The 25,573-nt window shown below is 44.6% G+C and overlaps 1 protein-coding gene across 1 annotated transcript in view; it reads left to right on the top strand.

The window, feature by feature from the left end:
• SPEF2 (sperm flagellar 2) overlaps positions 1–3,119 on the top strand; it is a 175,501-nt gene extending 172,382 nt beyond the window's left edge. The window contains exon 37 of the mRNA XM_038744378.1: positions 2,484–3,119. Coding sequence (XP_038600306.1) covers positions 2,484–2,558 — 75 coding nt within the window. The 3' untranslated portion in view covers positions 2,559–3,119. The remainder of the gene's footprint in view (positions 1–2,483) is intronic.
• Positions 3,120–25,573: the final 22,454 nt, after the last annotated feature.

Genomic DNA, 25,573 nt, shown 5'->3' with positions numbered 1-25,573 from the left:
AAAATAAAATGTACTTTAACCACAGTGAAGTTATTTTGAGATCTTCAGTAGATAAATAGAGAGTGTGTGTGGTTTTCAAGGTTAAAGTGTTGTGACTTTGCCTTTTATAAATAGTGGCAAATGCAACCTGCACAAATGAACCCATAACAGTTGAACAAAAAACACTTTTAGGAAGACTAAATATTTGAAAATGGGTTGGGGAGGGGCTGGACGTTGGGAGGGATTCTGTTTCTGATAATGGGCGTTGCCTGGTGACAAGAAGTCAGCCCTATATGCACTGGGAAATTGGTTGTAGTTATTGTGTCAACAGAATTGCAGCTCTGGGTGTTTAATCATGTGATCAACCGAAGTAATCATCTAAATACTCTTTGGAGGAAGGGAGTGTACTTGCCCAACACTGCCTGACTTGAGTACTTGAGTCAAATCACAATGGCGGCAGCAAACAGAGAGACCAGAATTGGGTCATATAAGGCAAATAGTGTTCCCATACTTCCACTGAAATGTTGTCTGGATAGTGCTTAATAATGACCTTTTTGCCGGGATCTCTCAATCTGGGTGAAAGGTGGAAATCCTCCTAGTTCAATTAAATCAATCAGTAGTATTTCCTGAGCACTTACTATGTGCAGAGCGCTGTACTAGATGCTTGAGAGAGTACAGTATAACAGAATTAGCAGATATGTTCCCTGCCCGTAATGAGCTCATAGTCTAGAGATAATGCGAAAAGGCCCGTGAGTCTGTCCCCCAGAACCCTGCAAGAGTTTCTGAACAGAGACCAAAAGTACCTGAGGCTTCTCATTTAAGGCACAAATACTAACTCTCAACAGAGAAGTGTTATGTTGAGGTTAAGATCATGCCCAAAGAGGTTGATGGCTTAAGCACTATTAAATGCTAGTGAGGAAAAGTCACTAAACAATAATACGCATAGAGTGATTTCATAGTCATAGGGTAACCTAAAGAGACATGAGGGTCTCAAAGTCTCCCTGCCCCTTCTGTAGTTCCCCAGGGAATATTCATCATCATCATCATCATCAATCGTATTTATTGAGCGCTTACTATGTGCAGAGCACTGTACTAAGCACTTGGGAAGTACAAATTGGCAACATATTGGCAACATAATTGGCAACATAACATTCATTCTGCCCAAAGATGTCTAAATGATCAAAATGGCCCAATCTTTAAATTTCCTAAAAAAAATAGTGAAAACGGCTTATGTTCTTTTGGACAACTTGGTGTTTTTTTAAAAAATGGAATTTATTAATTGCTTATTGTGTTCCAGGCAATGTACTAAACACTGGGTTGGATATAACCTAATCAGACTGGACACGGTCCCTGTCCCACATGGGGCTCACAGTCTCTTAATCCCCATTTTACAGATGAGGTAACTGAGGCACAGAGAAGTTAAGTGACTTGGCCAGGGTCACACATCAGCTAAGTGGTGGAGCAGGAATTGGAACCCTGGTCCTTCTAACTCAAAGGCCCGTGCTCTATCCACTAGGCCACATGGCTTCTCAGCATTAATCCCACAATCTTATCATCTATGTCAGTGAACAAGGAATTTTAACAACACCTTAACCGAGTACTGAGAGACATGTTTACCAAAGTACCTTGACAAGAAGCCATCCAAACGAGGTATTCACAGAAAACATGACATCTATCAGAGGCAACGGAAACCTAAAATACCGACAGTTTTCTTTCATGTACCTTACAAAGTGGACACTGCTTAAGTATCGCTATTAGGTCCACAGGTGTGGTTGAAGAAAATGATGCAGAAACAAATGTTCTTTCCATATCTGCTACAATTGGGTGCTGTTCTTTAGTTTTCAGAAATAGATACTATGGTAAAATGCAAAGTCATTTGCAGTTCTAATTCCCAACCCCACTGGAGAGTCAACATGGGCAACTCACTTTACTTCGGCCTCAGTTCTCTCATCTGTAAAATGAGGATTAAGACTGTGAGCCCCTTGTGGGACTTGGACGGTGTCCAACTTGGTTAGCTTGTATCTACCCCCAGCCCTTAGTACAGTGCTTGGCACATAGTAAGTGCTTAACTAATGCCATTTAAAAAAATCTTACTACATGCAAAGCACTGTTATAAGCGCTGGGGAGGTTACAAGGTGGTCAGGTTGTCCCACGGGGGGCTCACAGTCTTAATCTCCATTCTACAGATGATGTAACTGAGGCACAGTGAAGTGAATTGCCCAAAGTCACACAGCTGACAAGTGGTGGAGCCGGGATTTGAACCCATGACCTCTGACTCCAAAGCCCGGGCTCTTTCCACTGAGCCACGCTATGTATCTTGTACTCTGGGACTTTATTTAGCGTGGAATCTACAAACATTTCCTCTGTTCATTAGTATTTGACTATAGATCTCTGTGAAAAACTATTATCTCCTGACGGGTCATGTGCCAGAATGGATGTTTATTTTCATTCTAAAGGATTCGCTAAGTGGTATCTTTTTTACTTCTTTTAAACTTTTTTCATAGGATATTAAAGCGATCCTTCAGAGAGTTGAACAAAATCAAGTAAATGAAGGGGAAAACTCCAGCTTCAAGAATTAATGAAGAAAAGAAGTGCAACAAAGAAAAGCTATTTTGTAAACAGAGGAAATGAATCATCGGAAGATTTCCTACTAATGTCATATATGGCATTATTTTACACTGAAACATGACCCTTCACTGGCTTATGTAACATTTAGAAAAGAGATCTTTATACACTTTAAGGCCTGTATGTAACTTGAATTAAAGGGAGATGATGACAGGGAGCTTTAAAATAAAATGAATCTGATTTTGAACTTGTCTTTAAATAGATCCAGGAAGTCACAATAACTTATATATACTTACAGACAGAAACTATTCTTGAATGTGCACTAAGATTCTATCTACGATAGTAGTATAATTGTAGCACATGCACTACAATTCACAATCTTGCACCCAATATAGCTTTTTTTTTTTCCTTTTGGTGGACTTGATTACAGTAGCCCAGTGAAAACAGCCTTCTTCAAATGCTAATTGAGCACACCCAAGACATTCACTTACAATGCATAATTGATCCTTAATTTGTTTACTTTACATATTAGAGTGGGTGTGCAATGTATGCTAAGTTTCCAGATAATAAAGCAAAGCCACAAATTAAACATGTGTTTGTCTTAATTAAGGACCAATTAAAAATCACTGGAAAAGAAAAGAGTTTAACATCATCTACTGGAATAGAAATTTCGTTACAAAGCCTTGTAAATGCTATCCTCTCCTCTGATTAGGTAATTTGATGGGTTTCAGTCCACCCACACCTCTACTCAGTCGCCTCAGATTCCATCCTTATTTTTCTTAACCTCATTGTTTGATGCCAGCATTGGGTAAACTGCTCAGTGACATTTCAGTGACTTTGCCCTGAAAAGAATACTCTCATCGTCTCCTATTTCAAGTATTCATTCAATTCCCTAGACTTTGCGAAGGGTATTTTGTGGGGAAGGTGGGATGGAGGGATGGCTCTCTCTTGTCACTGATTTCTGGAGAAGGCACAATCTCTGCATTGACTGGAACTGCCCTCCAGGGTCAAGATTTTTGTTTGTTTTAATGGTATTTGTTGAGCGCTTATTAGGTGTCAAACACTGTGCTAAGCGCTGGGGTAAGAACACCTTAATTAGGTTGGACCCAAGCCCTGTCCTGCATGGGGCTCACAGCCTAAGTAGGAGGGATAACAGGTAATTAACCCCCATTTTACCATTGAGGAAACTGAGGCATAGAGAAGTCGCTTGCCCAGGGTCCCACAGCAAGCAATCGGCAGAGTCAGAATAAGAACCCAGGCCCATGCTCTTTTTACTAGGCCACACCTTCTCCAGAGGCACTGTCATATAGACTGTGAGCCCACTGTTGGGTAGGGACCGTCTCTATATGTTCCCAACTTGTACTTCCCAAGCGCTTAGTACAGTGCTCTGCACACAGTAAGTGCTCAATAAATACGATTGAATGAATGAATGAATATAGCAAGGCTGCCATCTGCCTATATCCCTCCCCTCGTCGGCAATATCACTGGAGCTGCTCAAATGGGGCCAGGAAGGAGGGAATCTGGAATGTCTGGCACCAGTCCCACTCATTCATTCATTCAATTACATCTACTGAGTGCTTACTGTGTGCAGAGCACTGTACTGAATGCTTGGAGAGTACAATTTGGCAACAGATAGAGACAATCCCTACCCAACAATGGGCTCACAGTCTAGAAGGGGGAGACAGACAGTAAAAAGCAAGTAGACAGGCATCAATTACATCAAAATAGATAAATAGAATTATAGATATAGGCACATCATTAATAAAATAGAGTAGTAAATATGTACAAATATACACAATTGTTGTGGGGCAGGGAAGGGGGTTGCCAATTTGTACTTCCAAAGCACTTAGTACAGTGCTCTGCACACAGCAAGCGCTCAATAAATATGATTGATTGATTGATTGAAGGGGGTAGAGCAGAGAGAGGGAGTAGGGACAATGGGGAGGGGAGTAGGAGCAGAGGAAAAGGGGGCCTCAGTCTAGGAAAACCTCCTGGAGGAGGTGAGCTTTCGGTAGGGCTTAGAAATGGGAAGAGAGCCAGTTTGGCGGGTGTGTGGAGGGAGGGCATTCCAGGCCAGAGGTAGGACGTGGGTCAGGGATGGATGGCGGAACAGGAGAGAACACAGTGAGGAGGTTAGCGGTGGCAGAGAAGCGGAGTGTGTGGGCTGGGCTGTAGAAGGCGAGAAAGGAGGTGAGATAGGAGGGGGCAAGGTAATGGGGAGCTTTGAAGCCAACAGTGAGGAGTTTTTGCTTCATATGAAGGTTGATAGGCAACCACTGAAGATTTTTGAGGAGGGGAGTGACATGCCCAGAGCGTTTCTGTAGGAAGATAATCCAGGCAGCAGAGTGAAGCAGGGAGAGACAGGAGGATGGGAGATCAGAAAGGAGGCTGATGCAGTAATCCAGTCGGGGTATGATGAGGAACAGTGCCCAGTGCTTAGAACAGTGCTCGGCACATAGTAAGCGCTTAACAAATGCCATCATTATTATGACAGATTGTACCAACAAGGTAGCAGTTTGGATGGAGAGGAAAGGGCGGATCTTGGTGATGTTGTGAAGGTGAGACCGGCAGGTTTTGGTGACGGATTGGATGTGTTGGGTGAGAGAGCGGAGTCAAGAATCACACCAAGATTGCAGGCTTGTGAGATGGGAAGGATGATAGTGTCATCCACAGTGATGGGAAAGTCAGGGAGAGAACAGGGTTTAGGAGGGAAGATAAGGAGTTCAGTCTTGGACATGTTGAGTTTTAGGTGGTGAGCGGACATCCAGGTGGAGATGTACTGAAGGCAGGAGGAGATACAAGCCTGAAGGGAGGGAAGGAGAGAGAACAGGGGAGAAGATGTAGATTTGGGTGTCATCTGTGTAGAGATGATAGGTGAAGCTGTGGGAGCGAATGAGTTCACCAAGGGAGTGAGTATAGATGGAGAGCAGAAGGGGACCAAGAACTGACCCTTGAGGAACCCCTATAGTTCGGGGCTGGGTGGGGGAGGAGGAGCCCATGAAGGAAACTGAGAATGAATAGCCAGAGAGATAAGAGGACAACAGGAGAGGATGGAGTTCCTGAAGCCAAAGTTGGATAACGTGTTGAGAAGAGTATGGTCGACAGTGTCAAAGGCAGATGAGAGGTCAAGGAAGATTAGGATAGAGTAGGAGCCATTGGATTTGGCAGGAAGGAGATCATTGGTGACCTTTGAGAGGGCAGTTTCAGTGGAGTGGTGGGGACGGAAGCCAGATTAGACGGGGTCCAGGAGAGAGTTGGAGTTTAGGAATTCGAGGCAGTGAGTGTAGATAACTCACTCTAGGAGTTTGGAAAGAAGGGGTAGGAGGGAGATAGGGCGATAACTGGAATGGGCAGTGGGGTCAACTCCCAGGAGTCAATGTGGGGTCAGCTCACAGGAGAGTCAATGTTGCCTGGACTGATAATTGGGACGTGGTCTCACAAATGACTTACTCATCCTAGCCCAGATGCAAAGCACTGACAGGATTTATATGCCTCTTGTATCACTTCATATGCACTGATATTCCTGAAACTACAGTGTGTGTCTTCCCTGGCATGGATAACCATGCCTCCACCTCCGCCTCAGGTTAGGGAATTCAGACTTTTCACGATTGTGTTTGGTTGTGTGAACCTAACCATGGCTGGATCCAGTCAAAAATCATCTAAGCCACCTATAAATTGTGGCCTGGGGTGGCACCACCATCTGAAGAAGATACCAAGAGCCAGGGTTATCCAGACCAGCGCTCTCGGGCATTTTCATCAGTTCCCTAGCTGATTGGGTAGGAGACCAATCTCATGAAGTTGAGAGGGATATTAAAAAGTAGAATTCAGATTTGAAATAAGTACTGTCGGACTGTAAACTCCTCTCAGAGCTCCTAAGTGCCAAGAATAACACTCTGCACACCAACACTCAGTACTGTGGCATATTCACAGTTGACCTCCAGTCCGGGCCATGGGCACAGACACCCAATGGTCAGCCTCCAAGCAGTGCTTTGCACACAATCAGCCAGTACCGTGGCTTGTACATAGTTGGCTTCCGAACAGCACTCTGCCAACAGACACCCAACACTACGGCTTGTACACAGTTGACCTCCAAATAGGGCTTTGCACACAGACACCCAGGACAGTAGCTTGTATACAGTTGATCTCTAGACAGAGCTCTGCATACTACAGACACCCAATTCAGGGGCTTGTATACAACTGACCCCTAAATAATGCTCTGCACGCAGCTCATCTCTACACTGTGAGCTCATTGTGGGCAGGAATGTGTTGTCCGTTGTTACATTGTACTCTGCCAAGTGCTTAGTACAGTGCTTTGCACACAGTAAGTGCTCAATAAATACAATTGAATGAGTTTGGGGTTCTGAGCTCGGTGCTAAATAAATGTGAGTGAATTAATGAAATTCAAAGAGTTGGAGAAATGGTCATCAATCAAACAATCTATCAGAGGTATTTACTGAAAGCTTATTATGTGCAGAACACTGTGCTGAGTGATTGGGAGATTACATACAACAGACTTGACAGACACGCTCCCTGCCCTCTGTGAGCCTGTAGTCTAAAGCAGGAGACAGACAGCAATACAGACGAATAATCCATAACATACAAAGATATGTACATAAGTGCTGTGGGGTTGAGGGTGGGATGAACATCAAATGCCATGGTCATGGGTCATGGGTTCGAATCCCAGCTCTGCCAAATGTCTGCTGTGTGACCTTGGGCAAGTCACTTAACTACTCTGAGCCTCATCTGTAAAATGGGGATTGACTATGAGCCCCACGTGGGACAACCTGATCATCTTGTATTCCTTCCAGCAGTTAGAACAGTGCTTTGCACATAGTAAGCCCTTAGCAAATGCCATCATTATATTATTATTACTAAATGCCAAAGGTCACAGATCCAAGACCATAAATGACTCAGAAGGACAAGGGAGCGGGGGGAAAGAGGACTTAATCTGGGAAAGCCTCTTGATAGACATGTGGTCTTGGTAATGCTTTGAAGGTGGGGAAAATAGTGGTTTGGCATATATGGAGGGGGATGGAGCACCAGAAAGGGTGTGGGGGCGAGGAGGGATGTGGGAAGGAGGTCAGCTGTGAGATAGATGAAATTGTACCCCAGCGAAGAAGCTGGTGCCAGAGGAGAGAACCGTGCAGGGTGGGCTGCAGCAGGAGATCAGTGGGACTCTCCCAAGCGCTTAGGACAGTGCTTTGCTCACAGGGAGCTCTCAATAAATATGACTGAATTAGTGAAACAACAAAGCAGGAGGGGACAGTGTCAAGGCCAGTGGTAAGGAGTCTCTGACCAATGTAGAGGCGGATGGGCATCCACTGTAAGCTCCCGAGGAGTAGGGAGACACTGACCTGTATAGTTTTTGTAGAAAGCTGATCCATGCAGCAGAGGGAAGCATGGACTGGAGCGGAGAGAAGCAGGAGGGAGGAAGGTCAGCGAGGAGGCTGAAGCAGCACATAAAGGTCAGTAAGGGCTGGCAAGAAAATAAAATAGGCAAATGACAAAAGACTTGGCTGAAACTAGTAAATTAGTCCAAAAATTTAGGTTACCCCATATCCTTTGACTTTTAATACCAACTCATCTCATTTTCTGTAATGACAATTGGCACATCAGAGCACCATTCTATGTTTGCATGTCTTCTGTCTCAGGGATGGGGATGGAAGAGAGGACATTGTGGGGTAATAAAACTACAAGTTCCAGGATCCTATGGGACCTAATGGGGCATAACTGGATCACATTCCGTGTGAAGTACTGAGCAAACTGGGCACAGACAAGTAAACACTTAGCATGAGTGAGGGAATAATAATAATAATAATTATTATTATTATTATTATTAGGGCATTTATTAAGCGCTTACTACTTGCAAAGCCTGTTCTAAGTGCTGGGGAGGTTACAAAGTGGGGTTCACAGTTTTAATCCCCATTTTACAGATGAGGTAACTGAGGCACAGAGAAGTTAAGTGACTTGCCCAAAGTCACACACCTGACAACTGGCGGAGCTGGGATTTGAACCCATGAACTCTGACTCCAAAGCCCGGGCTCTTTCCACTGAGCCATGCTGCTTCTCAACAAGCTAGAAGCTAGATTCCAATACAAAGTGGCTGACCAGTTAACCAGAGCAGGCCTAATTCCAAGACTTTGGTCCATTTTCTTAAAATGGCCTCAAGTAGCCAACAGCATTCCAGGACTATCCCATCTTAACTGGTATGTTTGGCCCATCTAGATAGTAAGCCCTTTGTGGGCACAGAACATGTCTACCAGTTCTGTTATATTGTACTCTCCCAAGTGCTTAGTACAGTGCTCTGCACACAGTATTCATTCATTCAATCATATTTATTGAGTGCTTACTGTGTGCAGAGCACTGTACTAAGCACTCAATAAATATGAGTGATTGATTGATTGGTCAGTTTAATTATTGAACATATTCTTTCATCTGAAAAGGAAAAGCCAGTAGGGGAGAAAGCGTTATTTTCCTGCCATCTCTCCCCAGAATGGTGGCTCAGAGCAAACCTGATGTAAAACCACCGATCATTAGCAAATTCATTCCTTTGGGCATAAATTCAATTCCATTTGCCATAATTCATTTTGTCTTCATCTTGCCCCCAACAGAGATTAGATAGAAAGATAATAATGGTATTGAGCACTTACTATGTGCAGAGCATTGTTCTAACCACTTGGGAGGGTACAACATAACAGTATTAGCAGAAACATCCCCTGCCCATAATGAGTTACAGTCTAGAGGGAGAGACAGATACTAATATGAAAAGACAAGTGGCGTGTACAAAGATCGAATCTGCGACCTTGGCATTATTAGCCAAGGTCTAATTAGAGAAGCAGCGTGGCTCAGTGGAAAGAGCCCGGGCTTTGGAGTCAGAGGTCATGGGTTCGAATCCCTGCTCCGCCACATGTCTGCTGTGTGACCTTGGGCAAGTCACTTAACTTCTCTGAGCCTCAGTTACCTCATCTGTAAAATGGGGATTAAGACTGTGAGCCCCACATGGGACAACCTGATCACTTTGTATCCCCCCAGCGCTTAGAACAGTGCTTTGCACATAGTAAGCGCTTAACAAATGCCAACATTATTATTATTATTATTAGCACCACGCTCTGACCAGCTGAGCTAACCAGCTATTCTCACAATGGAGATTGAGAATTGCAAGTTACCACAATAATATTTCATATTCAGATAAGGAATTCCAATTTGGTTGCCTTTTCATCACAGGGACTGCTACTTCTCCCCGGAGAAGTGTAGAGTAGGAAATACCCTAACAGCAGCTCACTAATAATAATTAATAATAATAACTGCAGTCTTAAGCACTTACTATGTCTTGGGCACTATATTAGGTGTTGGGGTAGATGCAAGATAATTGGATTGTATACAGTCCATGTCCCACATGGGGCTCACAGTCTTAAATCACATTTTGCAGATGAGGGGACTGAAGGCACTGAGAAGGGAGAGACAGATACTAATATGAAAAGACAAGTGGCGTGTACAGAGATCGAATCTGCGACCTTGGCATTATTAGCACCATGCTCTGACCAGCTGAGCTAACCAGCTATTCTTACAATGGAGATTGAGAATTGCAAGTTACCACAATAGTATTTCATATTCAGATAAGGCATTCCAATTTGGTTGCCTTTTCATCACAGGGACTGCTACTTCTCCCCAGGGAAGTGTAGAGTAGGAAATACCCTAACAGCAGCTCACTAATAATAATTATTAATAATAACTACAGTCTGTTAAGCACTTACTATGTCTCGGGCACTATATTAGGTGCCGGGGTAGATACAAGATAATCGGGTTGTACACAGTCCATGTCCCACATGGGGCTCACAGTCTTAAATCGCATTTTGCGGATGAGGGGACTGAAGGCACTGAGAAGTTAAGTGACTTATCCAAGATCACTTAAGCACCTTTTTTCCCCACTCCTAGCTGGGAGGCCCCAGGATATGGTTGCAGCTCCAGGGGCTGACTATGTGTTGCCTGCAGATCTGGGCCTTTATTTTTTTTATCCACTTGCATATTCTTTCCCGGAGACAGTCACCCCAACACAGTTCCACCATGGACTTCCAGTGGTTGCTGGGAAGTCAATTTGTTCCCACAGTCAATCAGAGGTAGCCTACATCAGAGTCTTCTCCTCCTGGTAGGACACCCTCAGACCAGCCACCCTGGCTTCGCTGCCACCCCTCAGCCGGGATCCAGAGCTCAGGGGGTCGGAACAAGAGAGCAGGAGGGAAAGGGGCACCGAGGGAGGGTCAGGCTGAACTCCACCCACTGCTGGACTCCTGCAGAAAATGTGGGGCGGCCTGGGGTCTGAGAAACAGGCAGGGGCAAAAGCAGGCTAGAGTAGCACCAGTTCTCTGCACACAGTAAGTGCTCAATAAATACCGATTGAATGAATGAATCTCAGACCCAGCATGGCCTAGTGGAGAGAGCATGGGCCCGGCAGTCAAAAGGACCCGGCTTCTAGTCCTGACTCCGCCACTTGTCTGCTGTGTGACCTTGGACAACTCACTTCACAAGTCACAGAGAAGCAGCGTAGCCAAGTGACAAGACCATGGGGCTTGGGAATCAGCGGTTGTTTGTTCTAATCCCATCTCTGCCACTTGTCAGCTGTGTGACCTTGGGCAAGCAACTTAACTTCTCTGTGCTTCAGTTCCCTCATCTGTAAAATGGTATTAAGACTGTGAGCCCCACAAGGGGCAACCTGATAACCTTGTATCTACCCCAGTGCTTAGTACAGTTCTTGACACATAGTAAGTGCTTAACAAAGACCATAATTATTATTATTACTTCACTTCTTTGGGCCTCATTTATTTCATCTATAAAATGGGGACTAAGGTTGTCAGCCCCATATAGGACATGGACAGTGTCCAACCTGCTTACCTTGTATCTTCCCCAGTGCTTACAAGAGTACCTATAAAAACAAAGCAAACAAGCCCAGCGGTGTCCCCTTCCACCTCTCACCCAAATCCCGGACCTTGGGGAAGCCAAGCCGGCCTCTCCCCTCCCACTCCGGCTGTGGCTCAGCCGTATCCTGGATCTTGCAGGAAAGAAGCCCTCTTGGGCACTGAACTAAGCACTGAGATAGATACAAGCTAATCAGGTTCGGCACGGTCCCTGTCCCACATGGGCCTCGTAGTCTTAATCCCCATTTTATGGATGAGGTAACTGAGGCACAGAGAAGTGAAGTGTCTTGCCCAAGGATTGGTGGGAGAAGAAAGTTGAAAGAGATAGATTGAGTTCCCTAAAGCCAATGCTCTGCTGCTTCTGCAGGATTCAGAGAGGAATAAATAGTCGTTGCGGCTTTGTGAGCAGTGGAGAGACACGTGCAGAATGTCTTGGGAAAATGATCCAAGCATAAAGGTAAATGATCCAAGCATAAAGGTAAAGTCTGTACTGGAGAGGGGGAGGTTGGAGCCAGTGAGGAAGCAGGTGCCAGTAATTTAAGCAGGATATGTCATAATAATCCATTCTCTTCTCATGCTCCATCCCAGAAAGGCTCAGTGAAGCCGAGCACTGCCTCTCTTACCCCTCTAGACTGTAAGCTTGTTGTGGGCAGAGAATGTGTCTGGTTATTGTTGTATTGTACTCTCGCAAGCACTTAGTACAGTGCTCTGCCCACGGTAAATTCTCAATCAATATGATTGACTGACTGAGTCTGCTGATGAGTTGACCGAATCCCATGACCTCATCATCGGTAACCCTGAGATGCCGTTAGATGTTGAGAAGGTTGCACATAATGCTATTTAGGCAAGCGTATACATCTCCATCCAAACCGCTACCTTGCTGGTTCAATCTCTCATCCTATCCTGACTGGATTCCTGCATCAGCCTCCTTTCTGATCTCCCAAACTCCTGTCTCTCCTTGCTTCAGTCTATACTTCACTCTGCTGCCTGGATCATCTTTGTGCAGAAACACTCTGAACATGTTACTCCTCTTCTCAAAAATCTTCAGTGGCTTCCTATCAACCTATGAATCAAGCAAAAACTCCTCACTCTCAGTTTCAAGGCTGTCCATCACCTCGCCCCCTCCTACCTCACCTCCCTTCTCTCCTTCTCCAGCCCAGCCTGCACCCTCCTCTCCTCTGCCACTAACCTCCTCACTGGGCCTCGTTCTCACCTGTCCCCCGTCGACCCCCGGCCCACATCCTTCTCCTGGCCTGGAATGCCCTCCCTCCCCACATCCGCCAAACTAGCTCTCTTTCTCCCTTCAAAGCCCTACTGAGAGCTTACCTCCTCCAGGAGGCCTTCCCAGACTGAGCCCCCTTTTTCCTCTCCTCCTCCCCATCCCCCCCAACCTACCTCCTTCCCCTCCCCACAGCACTTGTGTATATATTTGCACAGATTTATTACTCTATTTATTTTACTTGTACATATTTACTATTCTATTTATTTTGTTAATGATGTGCATATAGCTGTAATTCTATTTGTTCTGCCGATTTTGACACCTGTCTACTTGTTTTGTTTTGTTGTCTGTCTCCCCCTTCTAGACTGTGAGCCCAATGTTGGGTAGGGACCATTTCTATATGTTGCCACTTTGTACTTCCCAAGCATTTAGTACAGTGCTCTGCACACAGTAAGCATTCAATAACTACCATTGAATGAATGAATGAAGGAGGAAAATCAAAGCTTCTTTACAATAGTAAATTTGCTATGTATAAACCCCTGCTATGAGGCATACTATAAACAAAGCAGCAAGTGGGTCACTCTAACCTAGGTATTTTTGTTTGTGTTTGAGGCAGCTAATCTAAGGAGAGAATGACATTATTTCTTAAATTTGTGTCAAAAAAACACATTTTGAAAGAAAAACTGGAGCCGGTGGTTTGTAAAACAAAGGTTGTAGGCATGTAACACATGGTGCTCAAACCAGGAGCAGTAAACTCTTCATTTCCAGGCAAGTGCTGTTGCATCTTTACACGCTTCATGTTAACCACACAGAGGCAAAGTAACTAAGCATTATCTTAGAAACAGCCATACCCTTTTTGTGCCCCCACAAACCAGGCTGAAACCACAACATCCTTCTCACATGACAGCCGCCTCCTACGATGCACCCTAAAGTGTTCGTATTCCATCCCCAGCAACTTTTCGACTCCTAGCACAGCCAACTCAATCAAAGTTTCAACTTCTTGGCCCCATTTAATTTTTCAGCCACCTTTAGGGCCAGGCCAAATAATACTAATAATAATAACTGTGGTAATTAAGTGGTTACTATGTGCCAATCACCATACTAAGCACTGGGATACATACATGAAAACCGGATCAGTCACAATCCCTGTCCCAAATTGGGCTCCCAGTCTAACGGGGAGGGAGAAGGGGTATTGAATCCCCATTTTACAGCTGGGGGAACTGAGGCCCAGAGACGTTCATTTCTACTAACTCTGTTATGTTGTACTCTGCCAAGCACTTAGGACAGTGTTCTGCACACAGTCAGTGCTCTATAAATATGATTAATTAATGACTGAGTCAATGACTTGCCCAAGTTGCTGCAGCAGACAAGAGGTGGAGCAGGGATTAGAAACCAGGCCCTCTGACTCAGAGTTCTTTGCCCTTTCCATTGTGCCACACTGTCTCCTTAAAACCCTTGGTTTTCCTGACTTTTTGTCCTCATTTTAACACCAGAATGCTCACAAACTGGGGGACAATTCTTGGGCTGTGGATAATAATAATGATGATGATAATAACAATAATAATAATAATAATGATTTGGGTATTTTTTAAGCATTAACTAGGCGCCAAGCACCGCAATTAGTGCTGGGGTAGATACAATTCAATGAGATCCAACACAGTCCCTGTGCTTCACATGGAGCTTACAGTCTAAGGGGGATCTTTCTCAATGTGGGAGATCTTTCTCACTACATTCCAAAATTTGTTTCCCTGGATGGAAGTGAGTTGGCCCCCCGTGGCATGTTGTCCTGAGACATGAGCAGCACTCGGGGCCCTGGTTGATCCTACAACACCCCCAAAGGACCTGGGGCCACCGCATCTCCCCACCCACGCACCCTCCCCCGTCTCTGACACCCTTGGGCATAAGAGATCCTGCCGATAGTAACCTTGAGGCACTGACAGAAGTGATGTCCTCAGCAAGAGGAAAATGTTTTCAACTCTCTGCCCTAGATTACTAGATTGTGAACTCTCCAAGGACAGGGACCTCAAGCACAAAGTACGGTAATCAGCACATTGTATGTATTAAATAAATACCACCGATTGATTAATTGCCCTTGCCCTGAATGCTAATTTTCTTTGAGGGGGAGAAATAGAAATGATGAAGTGTGGAGAGAGGTGTTTGTTGGGGATTTCACCAAGTCAGGGAGAAAAATGTTAGTACAACAAAATGATACATGTTGGGACCCCACAGCAGAACAAGTGTCCTGGAAAAGGTAACGGGTGAAAAACAAAAGGCAAAAGAATTTGATTTAGGCCTTTTCCTTTTTGATGTTCCCTTTTCATTTAATAGAGTGGACTTGTGTATACAAGTGGGTCTACATGTGTACTTGCAGGTGCATAGAAACTGCCTTCTCAAAGGTCACCAACGAATTCCCTCTTGCCAAATCCAAGGGCCTCTACTCCATCCCAATCCTCCTCAACCCCTCAGCTACCTTGGAGACTATCAACCACCCCCTAATCCTGGAAATATTATTTAACCTCAGCTTCACTGACCACTGTCCTCTCCCAGTTCTCCCATCTGGCCACTCATTCTCTGTCCCTTTTGAGAACTCCTCCTCTGGCTCCCATCCCTAACTGTGGGAGCCCCTCAAGGCTCAGTTCTGGGTTTCCTGCTAGTCTCTGTCCGTACCCCACTTCCTTGGAAAACTCATTTGCTCCCAGGTGGAGCCTGAAGAACCTCTGAAACCTCTAGACCTGCCAGACTCTATATCCTCTATATCCTTCAGACCTTCTAGACCCTCTGGAACCCCTAGATTCATTCATTCATTCAATCGTATTTATTGAGCGCTTACTGTGTGCAGAGCGCTGTACTAAGCACTTGGGAAGTACAAGTTGGCAACATATAGAGCCTTTAGATTTTCCAAAGCCTCTGGAAACTCTAGAACCTCGGGCAACTCTGGAAATTCTGGAAACTCCCTGGAACTTCTGGATCTCTCTAGAACGTCCTAGAACCTCTAGACCCTCCAGATCTTCCAGACTCTAGACCCTCTAGACTGTTCGCTCCTCCTCTAGACTGTAGGCTTTCCCTAGTGGGCAGGGAAATTGTCTACCAACTGCGCTGAAGTGTACAAAGCAGCAGTATGGCTTAGCGGAAAGAGCCCGGGCTTGAGAGTCAGAGGTCATGGGTTCTAAACCTGGCTCCTCCACTTAACGGCTGTGTGACTCTGGGCAAGTTACTTCACTTCTCTGTTCCTCAGTTTTCTCATCTGTAAAATGGGGATTAAGTCTGTGAGCCTCACGTGGGACAACCTATCTACCCCAGAACTTAGAACAGTGCTTGGCACATAGTTAGTGCTTGACAAATACCATCATTATTATTATTGTTACTACACTCCAGGAGTACTCTGTACTATTTTACTCATGAAATTTTTGAAGAGGTAAAGAGAGAACTCCAAGGTAGATAGCCCATTACTAAATGTTACTTTATCGTTCTCTGGGTACATTGAAACCTTGTTTTGGCCTTATGACTAAGTTATACGTTTGAATGAGGAAGTTTTATTTTCCCCGTATGGCACAAAATTATAATTGTGGCAACTGAGAGGACAATTATGCTTCGAGTTGCTTGGGTATGGTGTAAAGGGATTTTTGCATTAGGTTCCGGGCATTTTCACAATACAATTTGTTTTCAAAGAGTATTACCATAATCTGCTTTGTGGTGAGTCATATGTTAGTGGCAGGGTCAAAGCTGGAAGGCCTGGAAAGTAATTCAATGAGAAAGTGGTCCAAGTGTCTAGAGTTGAGGAGAAATCAAATGGAGGGTAACATAAAGAAGACAATGCTTATCAATTCAATAACTGAGATATTTGTTGGGGACTTACTCTGTGCCAAGAGCTAGGTAAAAGATAATCAGGTTAAGTTTAGTCCCTGCCCCACAGTCTATTTCCACCACTTGTCTGCTGTGTGACCTTGGGCAAGCCACTTAACTTCTCTGTGCCTCAGTTATCTCATCTATAAAATGGGGATTAAGGCTGTGAGCCCCATGTGGGACAACTTGTTACCTTGTACCCCAGTGCTTAGAATAGTGCTTGGCACATAGTAAGTGCTTAACAAATACCATGATTATTATTATTATTATTATTATTATTATTAATGCCTGACTCCCACTCTGGACTATGGGCTTGTTGTGGGCTGTGAATATGCCTACCAACTCTTTCATTGCATTACATTTGCATTGTACTCTCCCAAGCGCTTAGTACAGAGCCGTGCATAGATTTAAGCATTCAATAAATACCACTGATGATGCCTATGGCTACAAGTACCATCTCTATGTGGCTCATTCTCAAATCTTCATCTCCAGCCCTAGTATCTCTCCTTCTCTTCAGTCTTGTATTTCCTCCCGCATTCAGGATATCTCTATTTGGATGTCCCACAGACACCACTAACTTAACATGCCCAAAACAGAACTCCCCATTCATTCATTCATTCATTCATTCAATCGTATTTATTGAGCAGTTACTGTGTGCAGAGCACTGTACTAAGTGCTTGGGAAGTACAAGTCAGCATGACTCAGTGGAAAGAGAATGGGCTTTGGAGTCAGAGGTCATGGGTTCAATTCCCAGCTCCGCCTATTGTCAGCTGTGTGCAAGTCACTTCGCTTCTCTGTGCCTCAGTTCCCTCATCTGTAAAATGGGGATGAAGACTGTGAGCCCCCTGTGGGACAACCTGCTCACCTTGTAACCGTCCCAGTGCTTAGAACAGTGCTTTGCACATAGTAAGCACTTAATAAATGCCATCGTTATTATTACAAGTCAGCAACTCATATTCCCACCACCTAAACCCTGACCTCCCTGTGCCTTTCCCATCACTGTAGACAGCACCACCACCCTCCCTGTCTCACAAATTCATAACCTTGTTGTTATCCTCTATTCATCTCCCTCATTCAATCTATATACTCAATCTATCACCAAATCCTATTGATTCGATCTTCACAACATTGCTAAAATCTACCCTTTCCTCTCCATCCAAACTGCTACCATGTTAATCCCAGCATGCCTTGACGAATGCATCAGCCTCCTTGCTGACCTCCCTGCCTCCTGTCTCTCCCCACTCCAGTCCATACTTCATTCTGTTGTCTGGATCATGGTTCTGCAAAACCATTCAATCCAAGTTTCCCCACTCCTCAAGAACCTCCGGTCATTGCCCATCTACCTCCACATCAAACAGAAACGCCTTACCAAAGGCACTTGATCACCTTGTCCCATCCTTCCTTACATCTTCGATTTCTTACTACAAACCAGTCCATGCACTTTGCTTCGCTAATGCCAACCTACTCACTGCACCTCAATCTCATCTATCTCACCGCTGACCTCTTGTCCACATTCCACCTCTGGCCTTGAGCACTTTCCCTCTTCATATCCCACAGACGATCACTCTCTCCACCTTCAGAGCTTTATTGAATGAAGGCACATCTCCTTCAAGAGGCTTTCCCCAGCTAGGCCCTCATTCTCTCATCTCCCACTCCCTTCTGCATCAGCCTTGATTTTCAATAATATAATATAACATAACATAACATTATAATGTAATATAATATAATAATATGATATAATATGATATAATGTAATATAATATAATATGAAATAATGCAATATAATAATATATAGTATAATATGATATTATATAATATGAAATATAATATAATATAATAATATATGATATGATATAATAATGTAATATAATGTGATATAATATAATAATATATTTATTCATATTAATGTGTGTCACTCCCTCTAGGCTGTAAGCTTGATGTGGGCAGGGAACATGTCTACCAACTCTGTTTTATTGTACTCTCCCAAGCACTTAGTACAGTGCTCTGCACCCAGTAAGCACACAATATGATTGATGGATTGATCGTAATGGAAATAATAAAAGCATTGTTGAACACTCACTTTGTGTGGGTGCACTGTAGTAATAATAATAATAATAATGGTATTTGTTAAGCGCTTACTATATGCAAAGCACTGTTCTAAGCGCTGGGGGGGATACAAGGTGATCAGGTTGTCCCACGTGGGGCTCACAGTTTTAATCCCCATTTTACAGATGAGGGAACTGAGTCACAGAGAAGTTAAGCGATTTGCCCAAAGTCACACAGCTGACAACTGGCAGAGCTGGGATTTGAACCCATGATCTCTGTCTCCAAAGCCCAGGCTCTTTCCACTGAGCCACACTGCTTCTCCGTAGGCACTTGGGAACTACGGAACAGAGAAGTGACACATTCCCTGACCACAAGAAGCATGCATTTTTAGGAGGAGATAAACATAAAAATATTTACTGTTTGAGGGGTACGTGTGTGTGTGTGTGTGTGTGTGTTTTCCTCAGTACATCTTTTACTCTTGAAAATGAGATCCTCCAAATCATAGAAAAAAAAATCTTGTAACATGAGAAGACATGACATATGTCCTAACTCTTATGGGAGTCACCCCAGCAGTCCGAACCAGGAACAATGGTGAGGAGCCTGGACCTCAATGGCATTCTTGCAGAGACACCCCAAAAATTGGGTAGCATACTCCGCACAGACCCTGAGAGAAGTGCCTTCTCAACAGCTGAATCATAGAGGAAATACCACGCGATCTCAATGATGTCAACATCAACACCATCTTCAAGAGGAAAAGTGAAAAATCCAGATTGAGGCTATTATCAATGTCTTAAGTTACTTTCCATCGCTGGCAAAATAGCCAGCAAACTCTCGGATCGGTAACCGAAGGGGCTCATTAGCTGAATGATCCTGGAATCAGAATGGGCCTTCAGGCAACAGTGTGGCACTAAGGACACGATCTCTGGGGTACACCAGATGTGGGAAAAGCACAGGAAGTAGAACCAAGACCTCTGTAAGGCTTTCAGAGTCCAAGCATTCAACATCATCAGCATATCTGCACCCAGGAGATTGCTTAGTAGACTTGGCTACTCTGAAAACTTCGTTAAAAATCTGAGATAACTTCTTGATGACATTTTATTTGTACATATTTATTCTATTTATTTTATTTTGTTAATATGTTGGGTTTTGTTCTCTGTCTCCCCCTTCTAGACTGTGAGCCCACTGTCGGGTAGGGATCATCTCTATATGTTGCCAACTTGTACTTCCCAAGCGCTTAGTACAGTGCTCTGCACACAGTAAGCACTCAATAAATACGATTGAATGAATGAATGAATGCATCCCCCATTGTCAGGGGAGTAAAGCAGGCATGTACGGTGAGCCCAGCCCAGTTCTACTTTATTCTAGTAACCAAGATACCTGAAGAAAACATGAAGACAACTGATGCAGGGAGAAGAATGTGTTCCCACACCTCTGGAAAGCACCACAGTTTCAAGCATCACCGCCAACAAGAAAGGAGGGACTGTCTTGGAGAGGAAGCTTCAGAAAGATGGAGAGACAGGCATGTGAAAGTGAAAACAGTGCCAGACACTGCAGACATCAAAGTAATAATAATAATAATTATTATTATTATTATTATTATAATGGCATTCGGTAAGTGCTTACTATGTGCAAAGCACTGTTCTAAGCATAGGGGAGGTTACAAGGTGATCAGGTTGTCCCACTGGGGGCTCACAGTCTTGATCCTCATTTTACAGATTAACTGAGGCACAGAGAAGTTAAGTGACTTGCCCAAAGTCACACAGCTGACAATTGGCGGGGCCAGGATTTGAACCCATAACCTCTGACTCCCAGTCCGTGCTCTTTCCACTGAGCAATGCTGCCCCAACAAGGTACAGTTTTTGGGTGCGCACAGTTGCCTTTTAGGTCATGCATGAACCTGTCGTGGTGAACCTATCAGTTGAGTCTTCTGATTGTGTGCATGTGCATGTGTTTGGATGTGTAAGTGTGTGGATTGTGAAGAATATTTCACTTTGCCTCCTGGACATTGGTAATTAGCCAATGTAGGTGATAAGTTAAACTTTAGAGTGAATAATTAATTGTGGTTTCTGTTAAACACAAGATAGACAGGTAGGACCCAGTTCCTGTTCTACGAGGCTCTCACAGTCTAAGGGAGGAGAACAGGTATTTAATTCCCATTTTACAGATGAGGAAACTGAGATACAAAGAAGCTAAGTAATTTGCCCAAAGTTACCCAACAGAAAAGTGGCGGAACTAGGATTCTTGACATCCAAACCCATGTATATTCATTCCACTGCCTGTGCCTGATCAGGGATTGTTGTTCTTTACAGGAAAGAGGTCGAAAGACGACTGGCATTATAAGACCTTGGACTGAAGGGTTACATCTCTCAGCATCAGAACAACATAGAAGACGTCATTAAGGAGGCCAGAAGGAGGGAAGGGGATGTGGAGAAACCTACGGAAAAGGGATGATTTTTTTGAAAAGATGTGGAAGGAATAGGAGAGAGTGAACTCGACTAAACTCACAGGAGCACCAGAGGAGTAGAACAAAGGGAAGCTATAGATAATAAGAATAATAATAATAATGGTATTTGCTGAGCACTTACTATACTTACTATGTAACTATATTTTAAACTCAGTATTAACTTGGATTTCTTTCTTCTTAGATTTACTGGGGTTTCTTTCGTTCATAATTAAAATTCTTGACAAGTGATATATATTTCCAATGAAATTTCTCCTGGGAAATTTGGATTTTAGCCACCACTGCCCCTAATCTGGGTGTTTGAGTCCTGAATATTTATATTATATTTATTTATTCTATTTATTTTAATTTGTTAATATGTTTTGTTTTGTTGTCTGTCTCCCCCTTCTAGACTGTGAGCCCGCTGTTGGGTAGGGACCGTCTCTATATGTTGCCGACTTGTACTTCCCAAGCGCTTAGTACAGTGCTCTGCACACAGTAAGCGCTCAATAAATACGATTGAATGAATGAATGAATAATGTGCCAAGCACTGTTCTAAGTGCTTGGGGTACATACAAGGTAATCAGGTTGTCCAGTGTGGGGCTCACAGTCTTAATCCCTATTTTACAGATGAGGTAACTGAGGTACAGAGAAGTTAAGTGGCTTTCCCAAGATCACACAGCAGACAAGTGGCGGACCCGGCATTAGAACCCAGGACCTCTGACTCCCAAGGCCGTGCTCTTTCCACTAAACCATACTGCTTCTGTAGATGAGAAGGAGCCATTGGTTGTGGTGGGAGACTGATTTCCCAGGAATAGGGTGCAGAGCTAAAGAAAGCTGGCCCCCCTCCAAACAGCCAGCAGCCTGAAGCAGAGCCAGGGACTGTGTCCAACCTGATTACCTTGTATCTACCCCAGAGCTTAGAACAGTGCTTGGCGCATAGTAAGCGCTTAATACCATTATTATTATATTCAAAGTACAATATCACAACATAAAGATGGTAAACACAATCCCTGCCCACAGTGAGCATACAATCTAGAGGGGAAGACAGTCATTAATACAAATAAAGTAAAAGAAAGGCTTGAATCACTTCTACCTTTAATAATAAGAATCAATCATTTTGGTCATTATTAAGCACTTACTTTGTGCCAGGCACTACCTTTGCAGCAGGGCCACGGTCTTCACCTCCTCACTTTTTCCTCTTCCCCGCCCTCAGCTCTTCCCTTCCATACCTGGGTCTTCCTCCCTTTCCTTTCCTAATCCATCCCGCCATCCCTGCTGTTGTTCCTTGAAGCCCCTACTCCTGGGCCACCTCATCTCTTCTGGCTCTCATGATTCGGGGCCCACCCCAGCGTCCTTTCAGACCATTTTCTCCCCTAAATAATCAGATTTTTTTGAGTGCTCGCGTGCAGATAAACACGGGCGTGTCCCCCACTGTGGGAAATAAACAAGCTGCAAGGAGCTGGCAAAGCGAGTTGCCAAGGCCAAGAAGTGAAATCATACAACGGCCTCCGCCGCTGCCACCCACAACCCATCCTGGGGTTAGCTACGGTCAGCCCCAGGACCGGCTGGGGCTTGTGCGAAGGCTACCTCCAGAACGTGTTGGGAACCAGAATGGGCTGTGAGTGCCCAAGCCCCGTGAGGAATAAAGGCCATAATACTGAAGCCGTTGGGGCTGGGCTGCATCCTCAGATCCAGGGAAGAGACCTTAACAAATACCTGCAAACCGGTTCAAACGCCCTCCTTGAGCCAAACAAGTTTAGAGAAGTCCAGCGGGCCCTGTGCTGGGACTGCCAAAGCAGTGAGCTGCCAGGGTTCACGGCGTACATGGCAGATGCCCCCATCAAGCATGAGAATCAACGTGGCCCAGTGGTTAGAGCACAGACCCGGGAGTCAGGTTCTAATCCTGCCACTTGTCAGTTGTGTGACCTTGGGCAAATCACTTCGCTTCTCTGTGCCTCAGTTACCTCATCTGTAAAATGCGGATTAAGGCTGTAAGCACCATGGGGGACATGGACTGTGTCCAAACTGATCAACCTGTGTCTATCACAGTGCTTAGTTCAGTGTCTGGCGCATGGGGCTTAACTAATACCATTTTAAAAATCAGGTTATAATGGTCATTTTAACCATGGCATTAAAAAAAATCAGTCTGATGGCAGGGGTGACCAAGTAGGTCTGACATTTGTGCATGTTCAGAGATTTGGGGTGCTCAGAGACCAGGGATCAGAGGAAAGTGTTGAGTTGCCTACTCAAGTCTACATCAGCAATCTTTGTCCAGCTACTTTGGAACTAGGGGATCAGAACCCTCACATTAGGTGAGATTGTCCCACTTTAGGGGGTGGGGAAACAACCCATTAGGATTTATTTTTTCAACCAAGATAATAGGAAGGACCCCTATAGTCTCAATGGTTGTCACAGGGGACCAGCAACAGGGAAGAGGATGAATGGAGGAGAGATTACCCCATCCTTTCCTTCTCCTTTTTCTTTCCCTCTTTCTTCCCTCTATCCCCTTCCTTCTCCATCTTATTCTCCATCACTTTCTCCTTCCCCTCAGCTCTCTTCCTTCTCCATCTTTTCATCTTCCTCTTCTTCCTCTACTTTCTCCTTCTCTTTCTCCTTCTCCTTCCCTTCAAGCCCTACTGAGAGCTCACCTCCTCCAGGAGGCCTTCCCAGACTGAGCCCCCTCCTTCCTCTCCCCCTACTCTCCCTCTCTATTCCCCCTGCCTTACCTCCTTCCCTTCCCCACAGCACCTGTATATATGTATATATGTTTGTACATATTTATTACTCTATTTATTTATTAATCTTCCTTGTACATATCCATTCTATTTATTTTATTTTGTTAATATGTTTGGTTTTGTTCTCTGTCTCCCCCTTCTAGATTGTGAGCCCACTGTTGGGTAGGGACCGTCTCTATATGTTGCCAACTTGTACTTCCCAAGCACTTAATACAGTGCTCTGCACACAGTAAGCACTCAATAAATACGATTGATTGATGGATTGATTCTTTTTCACTTTCTCCTTTTCTTCTCTAACTCCCCACCCCCACTGGCTCTGTTTCCTCCTTGACTTTCTTATCCTCTACTTTCTTCTCCTCCTGCACTCTCTCCCCCTTCTTCCTCTATTTCCTCTTCCTCCACCACTTTTTCCTCCGCTTTCTCCTCCTCCCATTTCTCGTTCTTTATTTTCCCCTTTGAAGGATTTAATAGCTACTGTCGATGATGATGAAGCAGCGTGGCTCAGTGGAAAGAGCACGGGTTTTGGAGTCTGAGGTCATGGGTTCAAATCCTGACTCTGCCCCTTGTCAGCTATGTGACTGGGCAAGTCACTTAACTTCTCTGTCCTCAGTTCCCTCATCTATAAAATGGGGATTAAGACTGTGAGCCCCCTGTGGGACAACCTGATCACCTTGTAACCTCCCCAGTGCTTAGACAGTGCTTTGCACATAGTAAGTGCTTAATAAATGCCATTATTATTATTATTATTATTATCATGAAGAGGTGGAGGACGATGATGATGACAACAAGGAGAAGGAGGAAGATGAAGAAGAAGAGAGGGGCTCGGTGCAGTGTCAAGCACTTAATACAGTGCTTTGCACACAGTAAGTACTCAATAAATACGATTGAATGAATGAATGAATGAGGAGGAGGAGGAGAGTGAGGAAGGGGAGAAGGAAGAAGTAGATGTCTCCACTGCCTCACCACCACCAGTGTCACTGCTACAGAGCTAACTCCCCCCAGGCTTTTTGGAGGAGCTCCCGATGTGACCTGAATGACATGATTCCAGCTGGACTAGAACCTCCCATGAACACCTCCAGGGAAGGCGGGGGTCAATCAGAGAAATTCAAAGTGGTATAAACCTGGGCAAGGGTGCAGGAACAGATGCCCAGTGCCCTGCCCCAATCAGGGAGGTCAAAGGGACCACCACAGGGCCTTTCTCAGGCCTCCAGGGTGGTGTTGTCAGTGTTTCATAATATGACCAAAACCTGTGGGTGCTGCTTCCACCCAGACCAGAACCTCCCAAGAACACCCCCAGGGAAGCAGGGTCAATCAGAGAAGTCGTGGTGGCAATTGAGGTGGATGAGGAGGAGGAGGCTGTCAACTATTCCTCTTCCTTCCTGCCTTTCTTCACCATCATCTGCTGCTTGCTTCCTCTAGGGTGACTATGTCATGCATGCCATTGGGTCTCTCCACTTTCTCATTTACCCTCTCCTTTCTCTCCTCTGTCTCCTCTCTTTTTTCTTCCCCACTTCCTCATTTTTCTTTGTTGGCTCTTCGTTCTCTGTCCCCCTCCTTCTTTATTTCTCTCTTTACCCCTCTCTCTGCTTTCCCTACCTCTCCCCGTCTCTCCCTTCCCAGTCCCCTGAAGATTCCATCCCTTCCCTCCCAGATTGTCCCGTAATAATAATTATGGTATTTGTCAAGCGCTTACTCTGTGCCAGGCACTGCACCAAGCACTGGAGTGGATACAAGCAAATCAGGCTGGACACAGTCTCTGTTCCACATGGGGCTCACAGACTCAATCCCCGTTTTAGAGATGAGGTAACTGAGGCCCAGAGAAGTGAAGTGA

The sequence above is a fragment of the Tachyglossus aculeatus genome, chromosome 3 (assembly GCF_015852505.1).
Source record: "Tachyglossus aculeatus isolate mTacAcu1 chromosome 3, mTacAcu1.pri, whole genome shotgun sequence".
NCBI classification, from domain to species: domain Eukaryota; kingdom Metazoa; phylum Chordata; class Mammalia; order Monotremata; family Tachyglossidae; genus Tachyglossus; species Tachyglossus aculeatus.
This window is presented reverse-complemented; position numbering and strand designations above follow the sequence as displayed.